Genomic DNA, 24,298 nt, shown 5'->3' on the forward strand with positions numbered 1-24,298 from the left:
CTTCAGTCCTTTTCAGAGCCCATGTGCTAAGTCTGTGGTAGGGCTGAAGTTTCCAGGTCTGCCTGTCTTCTGCTTCGAAGCAAGAACTTGGAGGTGCTAAGATGCCTTATACTGGAGTAGACTACATGACCCTGGAAAATTTGTGTGGTCAGCAGTCCATTGGACTTCTCTCATTGGGCCACATAGGAAACTCACTGAAACAGCAACATTTCTGTGGGTCATTTCTGACTTGTCATTCTCTAATGAAAGCTTCAAACTGATAAATCAGTAGTCAAATCTTCTTCTTACAAAGCTGTTGTTAGAGGCTGCATTTGAAGGTACGTCAAGCTAAGTTACCAGAGTGTGCATTTGGAAAGGAACTTCATGACTAAAAATCGAATACATAATCCAAGATCTTTGGTTTCCTTGTTTGTGTGCTGCATGCTGGCATGTATTTGAGATCCAGAGTAAATTTAAATAAATTGCTGTATGTATCCATAGGATGCAAAACGTAGTGGTGATGCAGAGCAACAATTTTCAAGCAAGCTCAATATGCCTTACTAGCAGACTGCACAGAAACATTTTCTTATTTATAGCACACATTCAAATTGAGAGCCCCTTGGGAGGATAGCTGACTCTGAAACTGCTGAAGAACCTTAAATACTTTTTCTAGAGCTACTTCTGTGCATGTAGTCATTGATAGGGTCTTGTGGTCAGACTGCAGTGAAGAGGAGAAAAGGTAAGTGGTCTGAAGGACTTGCCATCGCTGGGGAACACTCTGCAGACGGATGAGGAAGTAGGAGCCTACAGCCCTTCTTGAACCTTGTTTCCTGCCTTTGTACTTTGTATTCCTGCTTTTGAATAGGAGATAATGATGCAGCTATAGGGTTAGTATAGATCAGCTTTCCCGTTTAGGTGCAGCATTCCTCGGGCTTAGCTGAGAAGTGCTGAATGTTCCCTTTAAAACCATCACAAAAGGAGAGAGGACTCCTGCAATAAAATTGCAGAGATGAAATTCAAGGACTGTAGTTCTGGCTGGGCTGGGAAATGGTTTTGTTAGGTGGTTTATCCGAGATTTAGGCTGGGAGCTGAAACTGCTGTGAAGAGACTTAGGTGGAGTGGTGAAGCTTTCTGGGCAGGGGAAGCAAGCCAGCTGTGCACATTTTCCCTTCAAAAATAGCATTTAACAGGAGGCTAAAGAGAAAGCAGTCAGTTTTCTTCCCTCACTAACACCACTTCAGATGCACTACATTGACGTGCAGGACCTGTAAGCCTACAGACTGGGAACCAAGAGTTTTCTCCTTACTGTGGAAGAACATTTCTGTCTGAAGAATTGCAGGTTTTGTTTTCTAAATGGAAAAAATTCTGATCTGAGTTTTTAAGTGCATTTGTGTAGTTGCTCACTGCAGTTACATTCTGAGTCTTGCAGCATTTTGTTGGTATTTTGGTTTTTCCCTTTGCCCAGCCCTACAATTGCAGTACCTCTCCAGAGTAAAACATTAAAAAAATACCTCTCCAGAGTAAAACATAAAAAAAATACAGCCAAAAAGAGGGTGATATAGAGATGGTGAAGGAAATCTGCAGACATTTGGTGTCCAGATTTTTTTAAGCTGTGTAGGCACTTGAAGATACAGGAATATATCTGGTAGGGAGTTCAATTCTCAAACCAGTAATGGTACAAACAAGGGTGTAGGTGCTCTGCATGAGAATCTCTCCTTTCAGGATTGGGAGCTCAGTTCCAAACCAGTAAAAGCAGGATACAGACAGGCTCCTAAAAATCAGGGCGAGCTCCACAGATCAGGGGAGGTTTTTTAACATTCAGAACATTTGTAACCAGAAAAAAAAGAGAACCAAGAAACATGTTGTGTTTGAATTGCATTAGAGCTGTTCCCTGGCAGGGCCCCATGTCTTTTTTGAAAAGGCCACAGACCTTGGATCACCCGACACCCTACTGTTAACCCTCTCTGCTAGAAAGGGTGAGGCCTTGCACAGAGATAGGCTGCTGAAGTACATACTCAAGTGGAGGAATTGAAGGAAAGATGCTTCTAAAAGCACTGGTCAAGTATGGGCTGAGAAGCTGTGCTCTTTCATGCTGTGCTTATATTTGAGTACTGAGAAATAAAGCTGCCTTGAAAGAGACTTGGATGTGTCATGGATCCTTTTCTCAGGCTGAGAAAGCAAGGCTGCTCTCTCACAGGCAGACAAGCAGCTGCATCCCTCAGCAGATAATTTGCTCAATGACTGATGGAGTGTGCTCCACAGCTGAGTGCTAGCCTTTCACTGAAGAGTTTCATTTTGAATAGAAAATGCCAGCCTGGAATGGGAGACATTCTCAGTGGTGGATCTCCTGTAGGAAACCAAGGGAGACTTCTTACAGCGGACTAGGTGCTCCAGCATTCCTTTGAGTAGTCACTGTTTATTTTAAAAAAGGTATTTGGGCTGTTGAATGCTTTGCTGAAACGTGTTTGCATTTTTAGATGGCAAGAAATGATCTAATTCACCTGTTCAGCCAACTGTCTTTTATCAAAAGTGAAGCAAAGCCATGTAATGGAAGGTTGTTTAAAGTGTTCAACTGCTTTATGAGTTAAAAGAGGGGTGTTAAAAAAGGTGGGTGGGATGTAAGGGAGTAAAGCAAAGACAAGGAAATCAATTTCTTAATAAGACGTCATGGTTGTGGTATTATTAGTCACACTTTGTGAGAGATAAGGAAGCTATTAAAAGCATGTGACATGAGGGGATTTTTTGTCAGCAGAAAAGATCACAGCAACCCTCACTACAAAGTGAGCAGTGCAGATGTTGGCTACAGGAGAGTCCTCTGAATTAGAGACAGATTGAATACCATATACAGCAGCATCAACAGTACAACCCTTCCTTTGTGTTGTGCCCATCTAGCCTAAATTGAACTCCTGCACCATTTTCTGTGCCAATTCTGTGCTAACTCTTCTACAGCTGTTCTATAACCTCTTCACAGGTGACTGTTCTGGCTGCTGCAGAAGGATCATACAATCCATCTGAATTTTTCCTGTTGATTGTATTTCATGGTCTGGGAGATGGGAGTAGTTTTAAGGCAGTTTTGTTATGTGGCACATCCTGGTACTGACTCTTTACATAAATGGCCTAACTTTCACCAATCAAAAGAGGATTTTTTTGGGGGTTTTTCCATCTGTCTGATAAATGGAAATATGACTTGTTCAGATGCATAGCTGATGCATAGGGTAATGAATAAGAGTCCTTGAATAGCCTAGATTATTGTTCTTTATTTCTAAGAAAATATGATATTGTCACATTGCTTTATTAAACCACATCTCCTTTATTATCTGCTATGGTTATTAATAGCTCTGCTAAATAATTCATTGTGTGAAATTAATTTTCAAGGAAGCTACAAATCTGAAAAGCCATCTGCAAACACTGTCATCAAATGTCATTATTTCTGTGACTGCATGGGTGAAAATACATTTTTTTAGGTTTGTTCCTGTCTTGTAGCTAGGTTCCAAGCTAGTTCCTATACAAGTAGTTGCAGGTGCCACCTTCTCCTTAAGTAGCCTTTAAAAATTCTTGTCACCCATGTTAAAGCTTTTCTGAAGAGTACTGTGACTTTGACTTGCTGTCATAATTTCTAGTGCATGAAGTCTCATCTCCAGATATTATTAGCTTGAACCACGTTCTATAATTTTCTCCTGAACCTTTTGCTAAGGTAATAGTATTATTGTTTCCCCTGCAAAGTGGGAGAGCTTAGAAAAAGGCTTGATGATATTATATTTTGACTTTTACATGTCCTCTTGTGATTTCTCATATATTTTCTGACCTCCAGAACTGATCATAAAGAGACTTTCATAATTTTACAATAACTTCTGTTTCTTTTTCTAGTTCTACATTATGTGTCTAAGTACAGTGATTGTGACTGTCGGCTTCTGATTAATGGTTTCTAAAGCCAGGGACTGTGCTGTCAGACAGCTTGAATCTGATTTATGAAAACTTCAGTTGCAGAGGGACAGCTTAATAATAATTGGCTTTCCTAGCTCCCCATAAGATTAACTTCTGCAGGAAATTGTATCAGCAAAACCATCTGGCTCTCATGGCTTAGAGACTTTTACGTGTTTAAATATTCCTTCCCATCTGACCACTTCTTTGAGTTATAAAGCATTCCTGTTACCCTCACACTGTGGATACTTTCACTTAAGCACTCCATACATGACTTGTATTCCACCTACATGAAGGATGGCTTCTCTCTTTTCACAGTCCTGTCATCCTACAGGATTGGAGCAGGAATGGGAGGGCTCTCATGCGCTAATGGCTGAAGAGGCTGTACATTCCTGTGCAGCCTGTGTGAGAGTATATGCTGTGAAAATGAAAGGAGGAAGAGACATGGTTCATTTAGATGGTCTGAAAGGAGTGGAAAATGAAGCAGGAGCAGGAACATGAATATTGCAGTGTAGGAATATTGTTAAAAGGAAAGGATCATCTGAAGGAAGGAATGCTTCCAAGGACATTGAGCCAAATCGACATCAGAGTGCAAGGAGCTACTTCAGAAAGATCAGTTCAGAGACTAGAAGGGGCAAAGACTGATTAAAATGAGTTTCCCAAGGACAAAATACAGTTAGTCCCTGTCTACATTTTAATCCTACAAGACCATGACTTCAGGGCAATCAGAGTCAAGGACAGTACTGCTGTCTGTACAGTTGGTCTGTGGGCCTAACCAAGCATGACTCCCTCGTTGCTGTGCCAATATATTTTTTACTAATTTTCTGCATGAAATCCCAACCTGAGGCATGGTGTCCAGTCTGCTTGTCCTTCTGCAATTCCCACATATCCTTGTCTCTTGTTCCATCTGTCCTTTCCATGGACTCATTTTCCTCACAATTAAACATCTCCGTGTCCTGATTAAGTTGTTCCCTTTTACTTCAGTTACATCCTAGTCTTTCTTAAATCATAATCTTAATAGTTTTGTAACCCTGTTTTTAATAGTCCCTTTGCTTCTGTAGAGACAGTAAAGTTAATTTTTGCTGCATTGGACTACTTTTTTCATCAGTAGCATGTTGTAATTTCTACTCTTGCTGGGTAATAAGCAGAACATACGATTCTACAACTATTAATAACTACCTATTTTTCTGAGAAGATAGAAAACTTGTCCCTGCAACAATCTGGAGAGAAATTCTTTCCTTCACATGACAGAAGAGAAAAAAAAATTATTTACTTGCTTCCTGTTTTAATACTCAGTCCTTCAGAATCACACCTGGAGTCCTCTCATTTCAGTCAGAAGATAAATGTTATATCAGCACCGTTCAGCAGCCAGAATGGTTTGAGTACATTTATTTTCCTATGCCACTTGCAATCAAGTGCTGACACCTAAAACACTTGCTTTAATTCTGTCCCAAGACATCTCCAGCAGAACATTTGTGTCCATGTAGCTGGACAGTGATTTCACTTCACAGAGCAGGCTGTGGCACTGGAAATTTTTGATGTTGTTGCTTAGCAATTGCAATTACAACTTAGCAATTCTGTGCTCATCCTCTGCCTTCTAGCAGTTAATCTGCTTAACCTGATCAGAAATATGACCTGACAAAAAACCATTCCCTGGAGATGGTCACTCAGTGTCACTGGCACCTCCCTCCAGCCCTACTCAGCTTTTGTGCAGCCTAGCAGAGGAGTTGTGTCCCAGCCAAGAGCAGCCATGAGCTAAAGGGCAGAGGTGCCGTAACCAGACATGGGAGTTGGAGCTGAAATAACAACTAATAGAAGACAATGCACTTTTCTGTGCAGATCTGTACCACTTTGGATTCTCTCTGCTGCAACGTGCTCTCTCTTTTCACTGCTTCTGTGGCAGCCCTGTCTGTGCTGCCTGCAGTGACAGGGCTGTACGCAGACAGACACCAGCGGCTCCAGGGGAGGTGTACCTTCTGTGTGATATAAGGCACTCAGCATAATCTGCTGGTGTAAATATGCATTTTAACACTGCTTTCTATCCACTCAGAATCAATCATGCTTACCATGACTGCTTACTCAGCAACCTTATCAGATCTCTTGTCACTTACAGTTTTGCTGTTAAGGCATTCATTTTACATAGAAGATCTGCTCTTTTTAGAGCATGCATTGTAATTCTTCCTCGTCTCTTGTTGTTTTTTGGTAATTCACTGAAATACATTTCACAAAAGCAGAAGACAAAATACACTCTTAGAAATACATGGCCATATATATCTATTTTTCATTTTATGAACAGGAAGAATTCTAAATGCGTTTTTGTGTAATTCTTTCAAATAATCTTTATTTGAAACAACTTTAATAATAAATAGGCTGAAAATCTCTCGGGTGCTGAAAATCTGTCAAGACTTTATAGGTTTCCTATGCCAGGTGTTCCCTGTAAGTCAGAATAACATGTGTTTCTTTCCCCAGACACTGAACATTATCTTTGAAAAAATCCCAGAAAATGAGAGTGGAGATGCCTGTCAAACTATTCAAGTTAATGTTCTGGACTGTGACACCATAGGCCAAGCCAAGGAGAAGAGCCTTCAGGCTTTCTTTAATAAGAATGGCTTTCTCTATGGACTTCAGCTGGATGAAATTGGTCTTGGTAAGAGAATGTAACCATGCTGTATTTTCATGGAGTTTACTGGTCTGGTGTGGAGTTTTCTTATTAGGAATGCCTTCCTTTGGCTTTGGCTCTTTTCAGAGTTCGTACAGAACGAATTTTAAGGCAATCTCTAGATTTATTTATGTTGCCAGTTAGAACACTGGAGCTATATCTGCTGCACTTCTGCAAGGATGTCAGCATTGCAATTAACAATGATGTTATTTATTATGCGTATAGAATTTCCATGTTCCTTTTCTGGGGTAAGTAAGGTGGCAGGCCCATCCACCTAAGTACAGCTGGTTGGTTGTTACATTTTGTCAGGGGATAGGATGGCATATCATGATAATCAAGTATTTTTGTCCCTATCTACTCTTCCTCCTACCTCACTTCCTTCCTTCCTACAGGCCTACATTGCCCTTGATCAGAAGAACCTTCAAATAAATCTTATTTTTAGTCAGATTAGGTTTATATAATAATTTGCCCATGACTCACAAAGTCACCTACAGTATCTGCAGATGTAAATAAGTCTGTATCAGCAGATGAGTCAAACCTACCCTAGCAGGAAACCTAACTTACTCTATATTGTTGGCATTTGTCACCTCCCGGACTGCTGGCATTTGTCACACTCCCAAAGATGTCAATACTTCCTCACCATCCTAGACTCTGTGTTGGCAAGTGCTCATAATTTACTTTCATATCTGATGTCTTGATGTCTATATCCTTTACAAGTGCCTGACCACCCTTCATAAGCACTATGTCAGTCTTGTACAGTTCATTTTAGTGATCTCTTAGAAATGGCTTGTGGAACCTTTCTCCAAATCCCAAGGTAACCTTAATAGCAGGACACACTTGTGCAGCAGAATAGTGATTAGGTAAAAGCACCTCCAAAAACTCTGCCTTGACCAACACAGAGTGAAGCACCACAACCTGATGAAAGGGAAACCACCCAGGCTGTCACCCCAGAAGAGGAATCAGAAGTGTAGGAGTGCAAAACCACTTTCATGTGACCTAGCACAAGGAGAGAAGCAGCTCAATTGGGAGTCACTGGTCCAGAAATAGTTGGGTGTTGTTTTTCTGTACAAATACCAGTACAATGAGAATGCCATTGGGGTGTAATTGTTTTCTGTTGCTGTCATACTGCAGAGCTTGTGTCTGAGGAGCAGCAAAGAGAATTGTTAGATATTGATGGTTCCTCAGAGGTGATGGATGATGGGATAAGGAAGCTAAATACCATCGGCCATTACGAGGTAAGCACAGAAGCCAGACCAGTGAGTTGAGAAGTTATTTCTCCACAGCTCTCAAATGTGATCTGCACAGCTTGAAGTCATAGCTGAGCATCATCAACAGAAGGAAAGAATTGTGTGGCACACAACATTCTTGCCAATGAGTCATGTTTTCTGTTACTTTTCAGAAAGTTGCAGGGTTGCTTGGTTCTAACACATCAGGTAAACTGTTACTCTGTCAAGCATTTCATTTAAAACACAATCTGATTTCCAGCTACGAACATTGCCTTGGGTCTTTTTGAGTCTCTGCTGTTGAGTTTTTGTTGCACCATGAGCAACTGTTTACCTCATCCTACCTCATACTTTGATTATCTGAACAGGCAGTATTGATACTTCCGAAATCTGATTGCAAGTCAGAATAAAAAGGATTGATGGCTCTTCTCCCTCTCTTCTTGATACCTCCTATGTCAGTCTGCTTCCCTTTTTCTCTCTCTGTTTCTGCTCCCATTTGCTGTTGGCGCTTGTACCATGTCTTCCCCTCTGCTTCCAGTTGCCCCTGTAAAGCAGTTGTTTGCAATGCTGCAATAATCTGTCCATCATTGCAACAGCATACAAAACTGCAACTGGTGGCAGAGCCCTCCTGGGTGTAGCACACTGTGAAAGCATAGCAAGCAGCATTTCCTCTCTGAGGAGGTTTCAGTGACGCCAGTCAAAATAGAGAGTGAGATATTGGAGGAAAATGTGCAGCAGGTGATTGGCCTCAGGTGATATGGAAGTTCACATGTGATGCTTACAGATAGATTTCGGAAATGGAGGTTATCATGCTGAGTGCTTTTACAGATCTTTCCTCATGCCTCATTGAATTTGAAAGTCTGGCTCTTAACAAGTTCATAAATTTTTATTGATTTAGAAGTTTTGCTGCCATAGATCTGTGCTGTGCAGTGCAGTATGGTGCTGAGGAACCTGAGCCAACACAGAACATGTTGCTGTCTGCATGAGCAAATACTGTGCTATCCATAGAGAATCAGGGATTTTTAGCAGAAATTTGTATCCTGGGCAGAGAACAAGGCTGCTTAGAGCTGAAGCAAGCTCATTTGGAGCCACTTTACAGATTTCTGTAGGCATTTGTTGCTCTCCTTACCTCACACGGGTTCAGCCTTGAGCCCAGATGTCCTGAGTCACTATCCAGTGGCTTTTCCTGTGCCTGTCTTGAATCTTGTCTATAGCTGAATGTGTGACCTCCTCCACTCCACTTGTAGAGATTTTGTACAAATTAGGACATTGCAGTGTTGCAGTTTGAGCCTGTACAGCACAGGTCAGTGTAGATTTGAATTAGATTAGGTGCTTGAACTTCTGTCCAATGTAGCAGTACCTGCCCTCTTTACCACAGGCAGCTATTGCAGTGCTCCCTGCTTTTCCCAGCAGCCTTCTGTGTGCCTGGAGCTCATGGCAAGCTGCGGCTCATGGGTGTCAGACCTCATGGCAAGTAAGTGCTCCATTGGTCTCTGTCATCCCCGGGTATCTTTGTCCCAGCCCTTGTTTTGTCTGAGGTTTCTGCAGGCAAGGGTTTCTTGCAGATGCAAGTTAGGTAGGAGGCTCAGTTGTTTTTGCAAAGCTGTAACTACACTAATTATAGCTTAGCAGCTGCCTTGTGGAAATTGTACTGCATGTCTCTTCCATATTTTAGTTCACGTTTTCTGACATTGACAAAATAATGTACATTTTAGGCAAAAGCTCAGTGGCATTTTAGGCAGTGGCTTAGTGGCAAGTATTAGCCATTAGCATATTTATTTTATTTTTTTGTATGCATATTGATGCAAAAAGGAATGTAAAAATGTCTAGATAGAAAGAAAAAGGAACACTGCATACACTTTATGAGGGCAGTAACATTGTCTGAGAAATTCCAACTTACATTTCAACAATGCCTCGAGTTTTGTGGCAAGCCTGAATTTTTCTTTTTGTTTACCAGACTTAAATGCTAGAAAGTAACCAGATGTTTGAAATTGGGAAGTACCATCAAGCCTTTTTAAGACACTGGAGCATGAGGGTTGTGTTGTGAAGGTCCCAGAGTCACCAATCAATCTTGAAAAAGTAGACTTAGTTTCTACACTGATTTTTAAAATATGCAAGAATGGTGCATTTGCATTTTTGCATAGTGTCTGTGAAGAGAAAAAAATCCACTGTACTGTTAGACTCTCTTATGCCTCTGGCCTGTGTGCTACTTTTGCTCTATTTTTTGGTTCCTAGGAGGTTTATCAATATGTTTATTTATGAGGTCTGTACTATCACTTCCATGAGAATAACCACAAGCCATGACATGAAAGTTGCGGATTGTCTTGACATCTCATTCCCCACACAAGAAGAGAGCTGGACAGTCACTTTCAGATCTGCTGTCCAGTCACAGATCTCCAGTTTCTCGACTGTTAAGAGTCCCACACATTCCAGGAGCAGGCAGAGCCCCATCAAGCAAAACTGGATGTGGTCCTGGGAGCTCACTGGCAAGGACTGGATTACAGTGAGGACAGGAGGCCTGGGGAGCAAGAGGCATAGAGCCACACTACCATGTCTTCTGTTTTGCAAAGTAGCTGTATTCCATGTTGTCTGGATTGGAAGAGATCTCTCTTCTCCCTGTTTGTCCCCCTCAATAATGCAACTGACAAAGCAAAACTTTTTCTGGTGTCCATGGGAGCAGCCCACCACAAAAAGTGATTTAGAGAGCAAGATGCAAAAAGAAGGGGGGTTTTAAAATTTTTTTTTTTTTTTTTTTTAATTGGGTCATACTGTAAGAAACAGTAAGTTTGGCTGCTGCAGTAATGATAAAGAAGGGAAAGCATAATCTACTCACTGCTAAAAGCATAAATTGTCCCAAAATTAAAACCTAGAGTGCAGGTTATGGTCATAGCTGCTCTGCAGCAATGCCTCAGATTCCTGGAGGGAAGCAAGTTCTCCTGTGAGCTCTGCCCATCTCCCTCAGGACAGAAGTCAACACGTTTCAGTACTGAGCTGCCCTCCTTCTTCTTGGAGAGGGAATGGAGGCAGCCTGTTGCCCACATTGCTCTGGGAGGGGGTAAGCTGCTGGGTAGCACTGTTCCTGTTCATCTGTCTTCAGAGCCAAGTAGGAGGAGTGTCTGGGTGTTGGTATCCCCTCACAAGCTAGCCTTACAGCATATTCCTATTTGTAGTGTGGTTTTCGAGTGTTCTGTGCTATCTAAAATAGTTCTGAAAGTCTGTATGATAGATGGAATCTCTGCAAAAAAAAAATCATAAAATAGATTGCATTTACTTTCCAGGAGCAAATGTAAGTGCAGATTTTTTGGCACAAGACACAGCTTTTGATAGAGTATCTTAATGTTTAAACTGGTTTCTCACACCAGGCTGGCTGCCAAGGTTTAAAAAACACTTAAATTATTTTGGCAGAGATCCCTTCCTAGAACTGGCCGGTTGTTTTTGTAATTATAGAGGCAAGTACACTAGCACTTGGCAAGACTCAACATTTGATAGCAGAGCAGTGGTGTGGTTCTCAGTGGGAGCCATTTTTTAGTTACTCTTTGACAATAAAAGCATGGCTTGCCAGTTTGTTTTAAAGATAATGTGTAACATCCTGGCAACACTATAAATTCAGGAAAGGAGGAGGTTGATTTTTCCTAGAAATCCCAAGATGGTGAGATATGGATCTTGATCTTACAGTGTATAAATATTTTGCTCAGTTTGAAAATAGTTATTGGGAGCACCAGGCTAAACCCTCGAATGGCCCCTCCACAGGACATGGGTAGAACAGACTGAGCTGAAGGAAAGGGGAGCAGAAGAGAATTCACCTTTGTGTGCACCTCTCTTTCTCACCTTCCCATAAGATTCTGTTGCACTGGGTGCAGAGAATTTAACCTGAGCAATCTATAGAAAAATGGATGCAGAAAAACAGCCCAGAGCAATACATGAAAATTAAAATGTCCACATATGGGCTGAACCAGAAAAATCAAAGGAAGGAAAGGTCTTCAAGGCTGGCGCACTGGAAGGGGTGCTTTCCCTCGTGGCTGGGTAATGCTGACAAGGTGCAGCTACTGCCCGTGCTGAAAGCCCTGCCCTGGCTGCCTGCTGAAGGCTGTGCACACTGTGGTGAGAACAAAGCAGGCTGGGCTGTCCTGCACTGCCACGGCCTGAGGGACAGAGGAAACGAAACTTAGGCTTTTGTGAATTCTAAGCACTTTTGTTTCAGCATGATATGTTTGTTTTTTCTTTCAGATTTCAAATGGAGCAACCATAAAAGTCTTCAAAAAGAAGGCAAATACCAGATCAGGTATCAAATTCACTGTGACCCATTTAAACTTTGTGCAGGATAGTTGGGAATGCAGAGAACTGAGCTCTGACAGATTGTGTCTTGGGCAACGGGAGGTCAGAGGAATTGGTACTTTGATATAGTTGAGCCAAATGAAGAGCCTTGGCTCTGGGACTCTGGCAGGCACAGTGGGCCTAAAAGGAAGAAAGAAGGCAAAGGAAAGAAGGACAGAAGGGCTTACAGTCCTCATTAAATGATTGCCTAGAGATACAGGCTTATAGGCAGGAAAGCAGGACAGGGAAGTCCAGGTGACACGAAGAGAGGGAACAACTCTCTCTCCCTGGTGCCCAGAGCTGTGCATCACAGACATATTGCTGCACCATCCAGAAACAGGAGTGATAAAACCCCCACTGTTTGGTATTTTCCTTTTTCTCTTGAGTATGTTTCTGAAAGCTTTGACTTCACTGTCTGAGCGGCATGTCAGGAGATAAAGGGTGCTTACAGGGGGCCAGTTCATCTCACCTAGCCCTGTGATGCAGGTTGCTCCAACCCAGCTGGTGGATGAGGATAGAACTTTCTGTAGCCCCTGTGAAGAAACACACTCCTAACATGTGTTTCCTTATCTTCAAAGTTAGGAGAGACATGTGCATCTCTCCCTCAGCAAAACTGAAGTTGTCTGTTCCCAGCCATTGTGTTTAAGCCTGACCTCAGCCCACCTGCACTCAGCACTCCTAGAGACTTAACCCAGTGCAATCATCTCATCTTGTCCTCCTTTCAGAGGAGCTGTGATTGCTGCCAGCTTACCCCAGCAGCAGATAGGACACTGTAGCTTAGTGGTCTGAGCTACAGGTTGGCACTAGAGAGGTGGACAGGGCCTGTGCATTTCTCAGAGGCTTCCCCCACACTGCAGGCAGGAAAGGATGACACTGTCTCTGCTTGCTTGGCATCTTGAATGCACCCTGCTGCACGGCCCGGAGCCCAGCAGAGCTCACAAGCTTGTAGCTGTGTGTTTCATTAATGGCTCTCTGCTTTTGTTGTTTAGATGTGGACTACTCAGATGAACACTGTCATTTGGTGAGTTGAATCATTCCACTGCTAAGTGTTAGATTTAATACTGAGCTGTATTTGGATCTGTGTAATCTCTCTAATCTCTTCGTTACAGATTTTACCAGACTCGGAAGCAAACAAAGATATGAAGGGAGCAGGTCACAAAGGAAAGCAAAAATTCAAAGTGAAAGAAATGTATCTTACAAAACTTCTGTCAACCAAGGTAAACTGTAAAGGCTTTATTTTGGGGGAGAGCAGATGTTGGCTCGGATATTTTGGCATAAACACAAACGAAAACAGAAATTGTGCAACTTCCTGTGCGTAAATCAAATGTTAAGTGAAAAGGTAGCATACAAAAATCACTGCACTAACTGTGGGGGATGACCATTTGCAAAGACAGACACATTTCAGTTTTTCTAATACTGGAGTTCTAAAATTGTCTGATTACACATAGTATCTCGTCAGTAAGCACAACCTTCTGCAAAGACAGACACATTTCAGTTTTTCTAATACTGGAGTTCTAAAATTGTCTGATTACACATAGTATCTCGTCAGTAAGCACAACCTTCTTCTCAGGTTAAAGAAAAAGGTTGTTATTTAGCCTATGGAAAGTGAGTGTTACCAGAGTTCCATGAGCCACTCTGGAATGACAGCTTTCAGTGAACAACCTCCTCACTTTACTCTAGAGTTTGCCCAGCTTAGAGATGACTTCTGAAGCCTGAGTTTCACAGGATACTGCCCACAAAATTAAATAATCTGTTATGGTTTCAGATTAAGCATTCAAAATAACTAATTTTAAAAGCAAGGTCCTTAGGATTTATAATACAAGTACCTAATTTATACAATATGCATTGTTTAGGAATAAGTCCTGCTCACTACCTCCAGTAACGTCGTCTTGTTTCTGACTTAACTCCAAATGGTTAGAAAGCTCTTTGCAACAGCATATTGCATAAAATATTAATAGGTGCACAACACTGAGCTGTGCAAGAGGCTGAAGGGATGATGAGTATAGCCTTCTTGCATTTAAAAATCTCACTCATTATTTAATTAGGTTGTTGATAGCATCTGAAGTAATTTGGGACAGTCTCCAAAGTGAGAGTGCAAACTGGTCATTTCTCATTACCTGTAAAAACTAACATGCGCCCTTAGGAAATGCTGGAGTAAACCAGTAATGTCTTATGGTGGAAGACTGAGGTACAGAAGAAGAGATCAGGCATTTTAGAAACAGGCCTTTTAAAGGGCTTTAAATTAATCATCTCCTTCTCCAAAGTAGGACACTGCCCTGAACAACAGAGCTGTGATATTCTTTGCTGTGAAATTCCTCTCATGATAGGCTGTGCACTAAAGGAAATTGCATCTCACCTTCTCTCTCTGCTCCCCTCTCTCCCATACACGCACACAGATACAATTGCAGAGTTTACCTCATGAAATGAACTGGCCAGAATTCATCAAGGCCCTGGGACATGATTAAATCCTTCTCATCAAGAGAAGATTGGGCTCAACTGATCTTCAGAACAGATGTGAAGAAATAAAGCACAAAACAGTGTTTTGCTTTGTTTGCCTTTGCTTGTAAATATTCTGTGATTATGTCAGTGAGTCCAGCATCAACCAAACCCTTCCTTTAATGAGCCAAATATCTTCACTTATGTATCAGAAATATCCAGTTTTCAGTTCTTGTCTCTAATATTAGTGTCTTATAACACCCAAAGCTGTTATTCTAGAATTAGATCAAGTGCCAGAGCCACTTGGCTGTGAAGTGTTGATGAGCACATGTGTTGAGCATGTGCCACAGAGGGCACCTGGAAGACCAGTGCCCTAGGAAACTGGCTAAACTGCTTTTTTCTCACCTCCCTCTTAATTCCAGTCACAAATTTCAAATGCTTTTAGCAACAGTGGCAACAGTATCCCAAGCATTGACATTGTCTTTGGTAGCCCAAGTGGTTCTTCCCACCTGTGATTTATCACAGAGTTCACCATGATTCTCCTGCAAGCAGAGCAACAGGACATGTGATATATGGAAGGAGCTCATTGTGATGTAGTTTCATTTTTGTTACTGTATTGTTTGCCAATAACCTATGGCCTTGCTGTTTGCCACAAGCATATTGTAATTTCTGTGTGTGGTTGTCTAGGGGCACACACAGCTCTGTGAGGTAAAATATCCTATTCTTTTCTTGTGTAATAATAAGAACATATCAACTTTGTTACTTTTCAGGTGGCAATTCATTCAGTTGTTGAAAAGCTCTTCAGGAGCATTTGGAGTTTACCCAACAATAAAGCACCTGTTGCCATCAAGTACTTTTTTGATTTTTTGGATGCCCAGGCTGAGAGCAAAAAAATTACTGATCCTGATGTGGTTCACATATGGAAAACCAACAGGTATGGCCACGGGATATATGCAGAGGTGCGTGTGCTTTCTGAACACGTAGTTGCAGAAATTAAATGTGTCAGGTGTGATCAGAAGAATAAGATTTTGGCATGTCTGGGAATAAGATGTGGCTTGGCTTTGTGGATAACAGTAACTTTAGTGCATTGATTTGATACAACACAAACCATCAGAGCTTCCAGGTCTGTGCAGCCTGCACACTCACTTCACACTCTGAAAGAAGTAGCTGCAGATTGGGAGTATTATTTGAAGCTGGGTGCCTGACAGATGTGTTTGCTCTGTAGCCTTTTTTCCCTGACCCCTTTTTTAGCTTAAGAAGCAGCCAGGAATGTGCTTTGTTCCATGAGTGCAGTTGCAATTAAGGACCATTTTAAAGCACTTGTGCTGCTTCAGTGGTTGATTTTAAAGATGTTTGTTCTTTCTCCTGTCTAGTCTTCCTCTTCGCTTCTGGGTGAACATACTGAAGAATCCCCAGTTTGTCTTTGACATTAAGAAGACTTCACACATAGATGGCTGTTTGTCTGTAATCGCACAGGCCTTCATGGATGCCTTTTCTCTCGCAGAACAGACACTGGGGAAGGTAATGCTGCCCCTCCAGTCTTCTCCTACTTTCTCAACCAATGTCTTTTTCAAATGTATAATCATTAAGATGATGAAATCCTGGATCTGCTGAGATTGGGGGCAGAATTGTCAGGGGCCTAATTAAGCTGGGTTTCCATTCCTTGTTGCTCTGTCTCCAGAGACTGAGGAATTCACCAGTAGACAGATACAGCTATGAGAATGCCTTATTTATAGTTAACTGCTGCTTGTTTTCTCTGCAGTTCAGTTCTGCACAGAGTGTTTAACACAATAGGAGGCAGAAGATGGAAACTGTAAAGTTCTAATGAAGTTTTAAACAATGGTCTTAAAAGTACTAACATGATTTGATAAGTAGTCCAAATTTTGTCTGCCACACACCAGTGTGCAGAAAACACACACAATAAGCTAGTAGAAGCTGTAAGAATATTGAAAGACCTCTGAAGATTGAAACAGTTCCTTTCACATATATTAGCTGCTCCCTTTTTATATGCAAAATTATTTGCTGGAGCAACAAGTTCAGGAATCTGACATTCAAAAACTCTTCAGTATAGGGTCCAGAACTCTGGGGATCAGAAATACTTCCTTTTTCCCCAGGGTATTTTCCTTTTCTTTGGACCAAAGCAGAAAGATTTTGTTCAGGCTCATACTACCAAGAAAAACAGGCTAGAAACTTTTTAGCCTAAAATAATTTATGTAAAAATGGACTAATTTCCTATGTGATCTAATTCAACTACTCATCTGTTAAAGGTAAATAGCAAGTAATATGCTTGTTTCTCTTACTTTAGGAGTGAAGTATCATAAATTAAAGCTAATCATATCACTTCCTTGATGAATGAGCATGGTTATTAGGTTTCTGTGCTTAACATCCCCTGTGCAGAATTGTTAAAACAACAGCTCCTGTTAGCTGTTGAAAAAAGGGGCTGAAACCTAATAAAGGTTTGCAATGCAGCAAACATCTTGTGACCTTTTAGTACTAAAATGTATTTACTTTCATGATTTTTAGCCTTTTATCTTGAGACATCTTTTAGCCATTTAGAAAACAAACATTTAATTACTTCATCACACATTGGAAGCAGTGGTGACAAGATTACACGAGGTTATGTCATTTATTGCCTGGAGCTTAAACAGGAAACTACCAGCCCCCACTTTTACATTCTGAAAATCAGTTTTCCAGGTGGGGCTTTGGCTCCTATCACAAGCATCAGCACTTATTTCCTCAAATGAGCCAAAAGCTCCTGTATAGGTTAATGCTCACCTGGGTTGTTAAACTCCTGGGGTGAAGAAAAATCCCTTTGGCTTTGTGTGTCTGGCAGTCAGCTCTCCATGCTCTCAAACCCCTGAGGGAAAGGAATAGTAGGGAAAAGAGATTTAGGGGAACCTCTGCCAGGACAGCATCTAACAAGACTCTGGTGTGTCACTGCCAGGGAACTTTCCTTTCAACAGTACTGCTGAATCTTGTATGTAAATTGGGTTTTGGCCTCAGACCCTTTGGTTCAGCTTTTATAATCTTTCAGGTCTAGGGATCTGTAAGGAGGAAGTGAGAAAGAAAAATATGTCTGAGGGACAAAAAGTCATCAATCTTGATGTCAATAGGAATAATTACATGGCAATTGTCATGAAACACAATACACTATTAGTGAAATCCTGCCTCTGGCTTGCATCTTTGTTTCATAATCTTGGTTCCTTGCATATAACCACAGCAAAGAAAAATGAGTCACACAGACACAATTAGATGTAATTAACTGTGTGGAGGTGGAACCATAGGAAATCTGTGCTGTGAAAAGTTACAAGGCTTCAATTTTTTTCTTTTAAGGAAGCACCAACAAATAAACTTCTCTATGCTAAGGACATTCCTCTCTACAAGAAGGAGGTGAAAGCGTACTACAAAGCCATCAGGGATCTGCCTCCATTGACCACTGCAGAGGTTGAAGAATTTCTAGCTCAGGAATCTAAGGTATGGTTGAGAAGCAGCAACTTCGTTTGCTTTCAGGTTAAGGGTTTTTTTTTAAAGGAGAAGTATCTGACCAGAACTGTTGTCTATTTTAGAAACATGAAAATGAATTTAATGAGAAAGTGGCCTTGTTTGAAATCTACAAATACATAGTGAAATACTATGATGAGGTAAGCACATCTGCAATTTCAGCTGAATCCTTAATGTGGGGTAACACAGTAACTCTGGGCTGGGCTGCTGCAGGACCTGCTGGGTGCCACTCCAAAGGCAGCCTCTCCCCAGTGCAGCCGTGGCTGCTGCTGCTGCTGAGCTGTGAGGGGCTGGAGCAGCGCAGCCCCCAGGGCGGCTGGAGCCCCCACCCCTCCGTGGGGGCACAGGCCAAAGGTTTGTCAGTGCACTTTTACTGCCATTGCTGCATTGCACAGAGGCAGCAGCAATAACATTTTCCCTGCAGTTTTGAGGAAGTTGCTATATAGCTGAGGATTCTTGTTTTACTGTGTCTGCAGAGTCTCTGTAAATGCCTGTCACAACTCCTGTGCACGCGCTCCATTTCCCTGGAGGTTCAGAATCAGATTAGACTGTATCACCAGGGTTCTTGATTTAACAGTCAGTGCAAACACCTCGGTGGAGCACATAGCCTTAAAGCAAGAGGTGTCTGCTCCTTTCCCATCATAGCTGTCTTAATGCTCTTCTCTAATAGTCTTTGTCTTAAAAAGAAGCAGCTCTAGTTTCCATTCCCTGCTATTACTAACAAAAGAAATCTTTTCTCAGCTGAAAGTACTTAGTCACAGGCTACCTCTAAGCTGCTTTCTAAGAAAATCCCTGTCCTCCACTTTGGATGATAGGATTCTCCATTCCATTTTGTTCAGCATCCTTAACAGAGGCTGCGTGTGCCTGCACAGGGACTTAGATAAGAGCCAGCTGGGGTGTGTTGCCTGAAGGCCTCCTTATGCTTCCAGCAGGTTGTCTGGGTTTCCCAGCAACCAGGCCTTTCTCTCTTTCATTCTCAGCAGCACAGCACCGGCACTTGCTGTAGTCATCCAGCTCTCAGTCACCTGTTAGCTGGCTTACCACTTCTGATCTCTAACATCCCAAATTACCTGGATTCAGCATCAAATCTTTGCCTCTTGAAACAAGCTTGGGATGATACTCAAAATGGTATCATCCTTTATTAAGCTTATTAAAATGATTGTTACAGGAGAATTCAGTGTACTTTCTAGTGTTAGTGCCATTTTTGCTTTTTTGAAGCTAGTACTGGCTAAACATAGCCCATCCTTAGAAGGAAATCTTCCCTCTGCTCTTCCCCCTCTGGCTTTTGACTGGGAGCAGCTAAATCTCTTTCATTGTTTACTGAGACCTGTCCCTGTGTAGCATTGCCAGCAGAGATTTCAGACAGCAGCAGTGCTCCATTCTATCAGCTGGGCCAGTGCCAAGTGGGTGAATTGGAGGAAAAGAGGCAGTTTGCTCCCCTCAGCTTATAGGGCAGAGGAAGAGAAATAAAATATCACTTGCAAATCTTCTGCAGGGTAAAAGCTGGAACACTAGCCTTGCCTCACACTCTGAGAGATGAGCATGTGTTTGGTTTGTTTTAGATTTTTTTGCTTGGCTCAGTCATTCTTTTGTGGAAGTGTTGCAAATCCTGTGATCAGAATGACTTGAAGGGAAAACTACCAAAATAAAGTGTTAAAGTCGGAAAAGAATGTTTACAGATAAGCAGGCACTCAATGCATTTTTCTGTCAGTAGTTGTTAGAGCACAGAAAAACAGGCTTTATAAAATAGCAAGTAAAATAAGCATTAAAAAAATTATTCTCTCTTTTGCTAATTGTTAACAGATTATCAGCAAACTCGAGCGAGAACGGGGGTTTGAAGAAGTCCAGAAACAGCTCCAGCAAGTAAAAGCCTTATTTGATGAAAAGAAAAAATGCAAATGGCATTGAGCAGAGCACTGACTCACAGCACCACTGTGGGGGATTTGCTATTGCGCTACTGCTCCCAAAACTGTTGTGACTGACTTTATGTACAGGGTTTGAAACATTTGGACACTCTTCTCCACTCTGACCATTCCACGTAATCTGCGACTGGGAGTGAAATATGGGCATGGTTACATATTCACACAGAGGCGTGTGAAAGCGAACCTAATGTTGGCAGGGTCAGCATTTTTAGGTACTTTGGTTCAAAAATACCATTTAGTAAGCTTTTGGCTTACTTTAAAATAAGGTCATAGGAGATGTGCAAAATACACTGTAAGTTCAGAGTTGCCCACATGAACTTGCAAGTTGCTTACCTCTTTTTTTTTAAGAGAAAAAGCTGATGTTTCACCACATCCTTTCAGCAGCTTGGCAAACTGTGAGGGTGAGAATACGGGTCAACTGCAGTTTCCTTCCTTCCAGTCAAATGTTCGCTAGATCCTGTTCAGAAAAAATAAACCACCAAAAAAAGAAGAAAAAAAAAAAAAAAAAAAAACCACCAAAACAAAAGAATAACACACACACACAAAAAAAAAAATCAACCCCAAACACATCAAAAACCCCGACAACAACCTGGCACCAAAGTGACACTTAGGATGAGTGTGTTTATCAGACACAGTGGGTCTGAGGTTGGAAGGCCAAATGCCACATGGCAGGACTTACCTTTGTTAGGTTAGAAATTCCATGTCCAAAGTGAAGCGAACCACTGAGAGGAAGAGGTGAGGGGAGGTGTTTGGAGAAGGGCATTCAGCCACCATCAGTCTGTGTTTACATTTTTGACCTTTCCATCCTTAAATAAGCTGTGAAACACTTGTGAGCAGCTTCACAGCTGAAACTGCACTGCATCAGGACACTTGTGATTTGATGAAGCAGCTGCCGATGGCTGCACTTTGTGCACAAACCTGTACTCAGGTGCATGATCAGCCCATGCATCAGTGCTAATGGTCCTGGCCAGCCTTGCCATCTATGTAGAAGGGCATCACAGACCTAAAGCCAGCATGTGGGGGGTCAGGTCTAAGGCTGGTTTAATAATCTTTAAGAAAAGGAAGACTGGTGTTTAAGACACTGATACAAACTTGCTGGGGTTGGGGTGGGGAGGGGTAACTGTCTGCCTTAGTCCGGCTGGGGTTTTTTGAGGCTTGGCCATTTTGGAAGGAAGGTGTCCATTACACTTGCATTGATGGGTAAAGTCAGCCCAGCTGGAAAGCAGGGGCATGGCTGTGCTGCTGGGATGGGGCTGGTGCAGTGGCTTCTGAGGAAATCCACAGAGAAGCAGCTGTGGCTCCAGCTCTGCTACAGCACCAGCACAAGCCTACCCTCTACTACAGAGCTGAAATAGTTTGTCAGAGTGGACACTGCTTCAGTCACATTCTGAGGCTGTCATGTGCCCTTAGATTTGAGGTAAGGCATTCATGACAAGGAAATACATTTCCATACATTTCTGGAGGGATCCACCACTGGAGGTGAGTGGTGTAGCACAGTGGCTCACAGGAGAGGGAAGAACTGTCACCTGCTTTGGCAGTGGGAAAGGTGCCATGGGCTGTGAATGGCACAGGTGGCCCAGGTTTGGTACAGAAAGCCAGTGCTGGGGCTGTGAGCAGCCAGAGCTGGCTGCACAGGATTCCTAGGCAGCATAGGGTCACACAGTGCTGAGTTGGAGGAACCCCAGAGCTCAGGCATGGGTGCTAATGCTGTCTGCTCTGGTCACAAAGGCAGCTGGCCTGAGGCACAATCCCAGTGGCAGAAGCAAGGCAGGCTGTTACTGTGGAGAAAAGCAAACACAAAACCATGGTCCTGCTGGTCTACCCTCTCCCTACCATGTGATTGCACAAGTTGTTCCTCTCGCATACCAGAGAGGGCAGCCACCAACCAACCCATACTGTGATGGCTTTGTTGGTTTTTTTTTAAATTCAAGTCTTACACTTGTTATTAAGTTTACACTTTATACTTGATGGAATGTATGGCTTTGTTCAGGACACTGCACTACAATGTTGCAGTACTTTCAGCAGTTCTCTGCCTGGCACAATGTATTTTGATAAGTTCAATTTTAATTGGAAAAAACCCCACACACCTCTAATCTATCTTGCCCTCTGTCCTAAAAGAGTGGACCATGGCTTGACTAGCATTTAAGCTTGGAATACCTGCACGTAAGGGCTTGATTTTTATTGTTCTTAATCTAACCTTTTAAAGCAGCATCAAATAAATAGAAAAAAGCACAGTAATTGATACTGAAGGAGAGGCAGGAGGGGATTACACTTTCCAGGTAGTTCTCTTCTACTTCAGGTGTTTGCTGGCAGTGCATTCAAATGAACTGTGATAGTTTTGTTCAACAGTAACCTTCTGTACAGGCAGAAAAGACAACTCCAACATTTCTGCTTGAAAAGCTGTAAAATATAATCTGTTTGCGTGGGTCTGATCCTGTGAACTTCACTATATGTGTTTATATTGATGAGGAAATGAAAATCAGTCCTATTCTGTATTTGTACTACTGCTTGTTTGCTACAATAGCTTTAATGATTTCTAGAGATTAAGTATGTGTTGAAGCAGGCCCTGTAGTTTTACCTACAGCCTGGAATAGGATTATTGCCTTTTATTCAAGCCTCCTAAACAGCGTCACTCTGTTAGTAAACCATTTTTAAGTCATACTGGGACTTTGTAACCCATCAAGTGGATCTCACTAAGTGATGTGAAGTATAATTAAGTGATTGTGGCTCTTTTGGTAGGTTTGGGTCAGCACACAAAACATTGGCACAACTTCCGTATCTGCAATTTGCCATTACTGTCACACAGTGAAAAAGAACCATCTCTGACTATTATGGGTATTATGGCAACACAACAGTTCTAATCACATCCTCAGAAATGAAAAGCAAACTTCTCTTCAACTTACTTTCCCATGTTTACAGGCAAACTGCTATGGCAAACAGCGTGTTTCTAACACTAGCTTACAGAGCATTATTTTGCAGTCATCTAGTTTGAAGTCAAATCTTACTAATGTGTAAAGTAATTCCTGTTGTACAGAAGTTAATCTGTTGTTTAAAATGAATGGTTAAAAAAAGTGCAAATGACAAATACATGTTGGTGTTTGTATGGGTTTATCTAGAATAAAAGCATTTGGAGGTTAATTTGATTGTGTACTTTAAAATGGTTACAAGAAATCAAACACAGCTGGTAACAATGCAAGGTTGTGAAAGGAATGGAGTGTAAGACACAGAGTGGCACAGGATGAGAAGCAGTGCTGCAGCTCCAGCCCTGTAGGGCTGCAGGACACTTCCATCAGTCTGAAATTGGGAAGAAGAGGAATAGGAAGGTAGAATTTAAGTTCGGATAATGCTGGAGAGGGAAGGTACTGGCCTAAACTCCAGCAGCTGCTGAGCAGTGACCTCCTGCAGAGTCTAAATGGAGGGGGATTCCCTGGGCCGGAGTATTCCAAGCTACCTTCCCACCTGTGGGAAGCAGCAAAAGGCCAGGGACAGGCAGATTGTGCAGTGCCTGCCACACCTCAAAACAGCCTTCAGGATTTTCACTTCAACTGCACCACTTAACTGCTCTGAGGGTGATAATACTTTTAAAAAACTAAACATATTTAAAAGGATGAGAACCCAATAATGCTTCTTTCAGAGAAGGTGCTTAAGGGACAGGAAATAAGCTTTCACACAGAAAGCCTGGGACCAACTGGGAAAGGTAGCCCACACACCAGGTGCTGACCATCATTCCCCCTCCTGCTATTACCTTTTTTCTGCCCTCCCAAGTCTTACCTGGTTTGTATAAACCTCCCCTGCCCCCTGACATCAGAGAGCACCTTGCTGACACAGCCACAGGTGGGGACAGAAACACGAAGCTGACAACAGCTGCTCTTTGCTGGTAGATGCTGGTGACCATCCATCTCATTTGGCCAAGCTGGCTCAAGCACAGAGAGTTACTTTGTACAAGTTCATACTGCAGGAGGCAGCAGAAATAGCTCCTGTAACTTCTAATAGCTACACTGTTTTCATCAGAGAAGTTTAACAAATTCCCCAAGAATGCAAAGCCCTGGTTTAGGAATGGTATTCCCTAATTTAGTTCTCCCACTGACACACTAGAAACCAGGCTCTGCTCTCCCACTGCCTCACCTCCCCTCCCCTGAGACGGGATGGAAAAAAGACTTGGAGGCAGAAAAAGTAAAGATCATGAGATCTTTAGTCATGAAGAAAAGTAAGAACAACTTACTGGAAACAGCAATGAGATAAGAAAATGATCAGTAACAGGAGCAATACTTATGACAGAGGGTAGAAGGGAGGCAGATTTACAAGTGGGCTGCTCACTACATGGAGCCTGGCATGCTTCATGA

The 24,298-nt window shown here is 42.2% G+C and overlaps 1 protein-coding gene across 1 annotated transcript in view; it reads left to right on the forward strand.

Annotated features, from left to right (window-relative positions):
* PLXNC1 (plexin C1) overlaps positions 1-23,093 on the forward strand; it is a 70,482-nt gene extending 47,389 nt beyond the window's left edge. Inside the window, exons 22-31 of the mRNA XM_018910426.3 lie at positions 6,370-6,547; positions 7,691-7,794; positions 12,010-12,064; positions 13,086-13,117; positions 13,206-13,313; positions 15,303-15,466; positions 15,906-16,053; positions 17,866-18,006; positions 18,099-18,173; positions 19,837-23,093. Of these exons, the coding sequence (XP_018765971.3) occupies positions 6,370-6,547; positions 7,691-7,794; positions 12,010-12,064; positions 13,086-13,117; positions 13,206-13,313; positions 15,303-15,466; positions 15,906-16,053; positions 17,866-18,006; positions 18,099-18,173; positions 19,837-19,941 (1,110 nt within the window). The 3' untranslated portion in view covers positions 19,942-23,093. The remainder of the gene's footprint in view (positions 1-6,369; positions 6,548-7,690; positions 7,795-12,009; positions 12,065-13,085; positions 13,118-13,205; positions 13,314-15,302; positions 15,467-15,905; positions 16,054-17,865; positions 18,007-18,098; positions 18,174-19,836) is intronic.
* Positions 23,094-24,298: the final 1,205 nt, after the last annotated feature.

Source organism: Serinus canaria, chromosome 1A (genome assembly GCF_022539315.1).
Source record: "Serinus canaria isolate serCan28SL12 chromosome 1A, serCan2020, whole genome shotgun sequence".
Lineage (NCBI taxonomy): Eukaryota > Metazoa > Chordata > Aves > Passeriformes > Fringillidae > Serinus > Serinus canaria.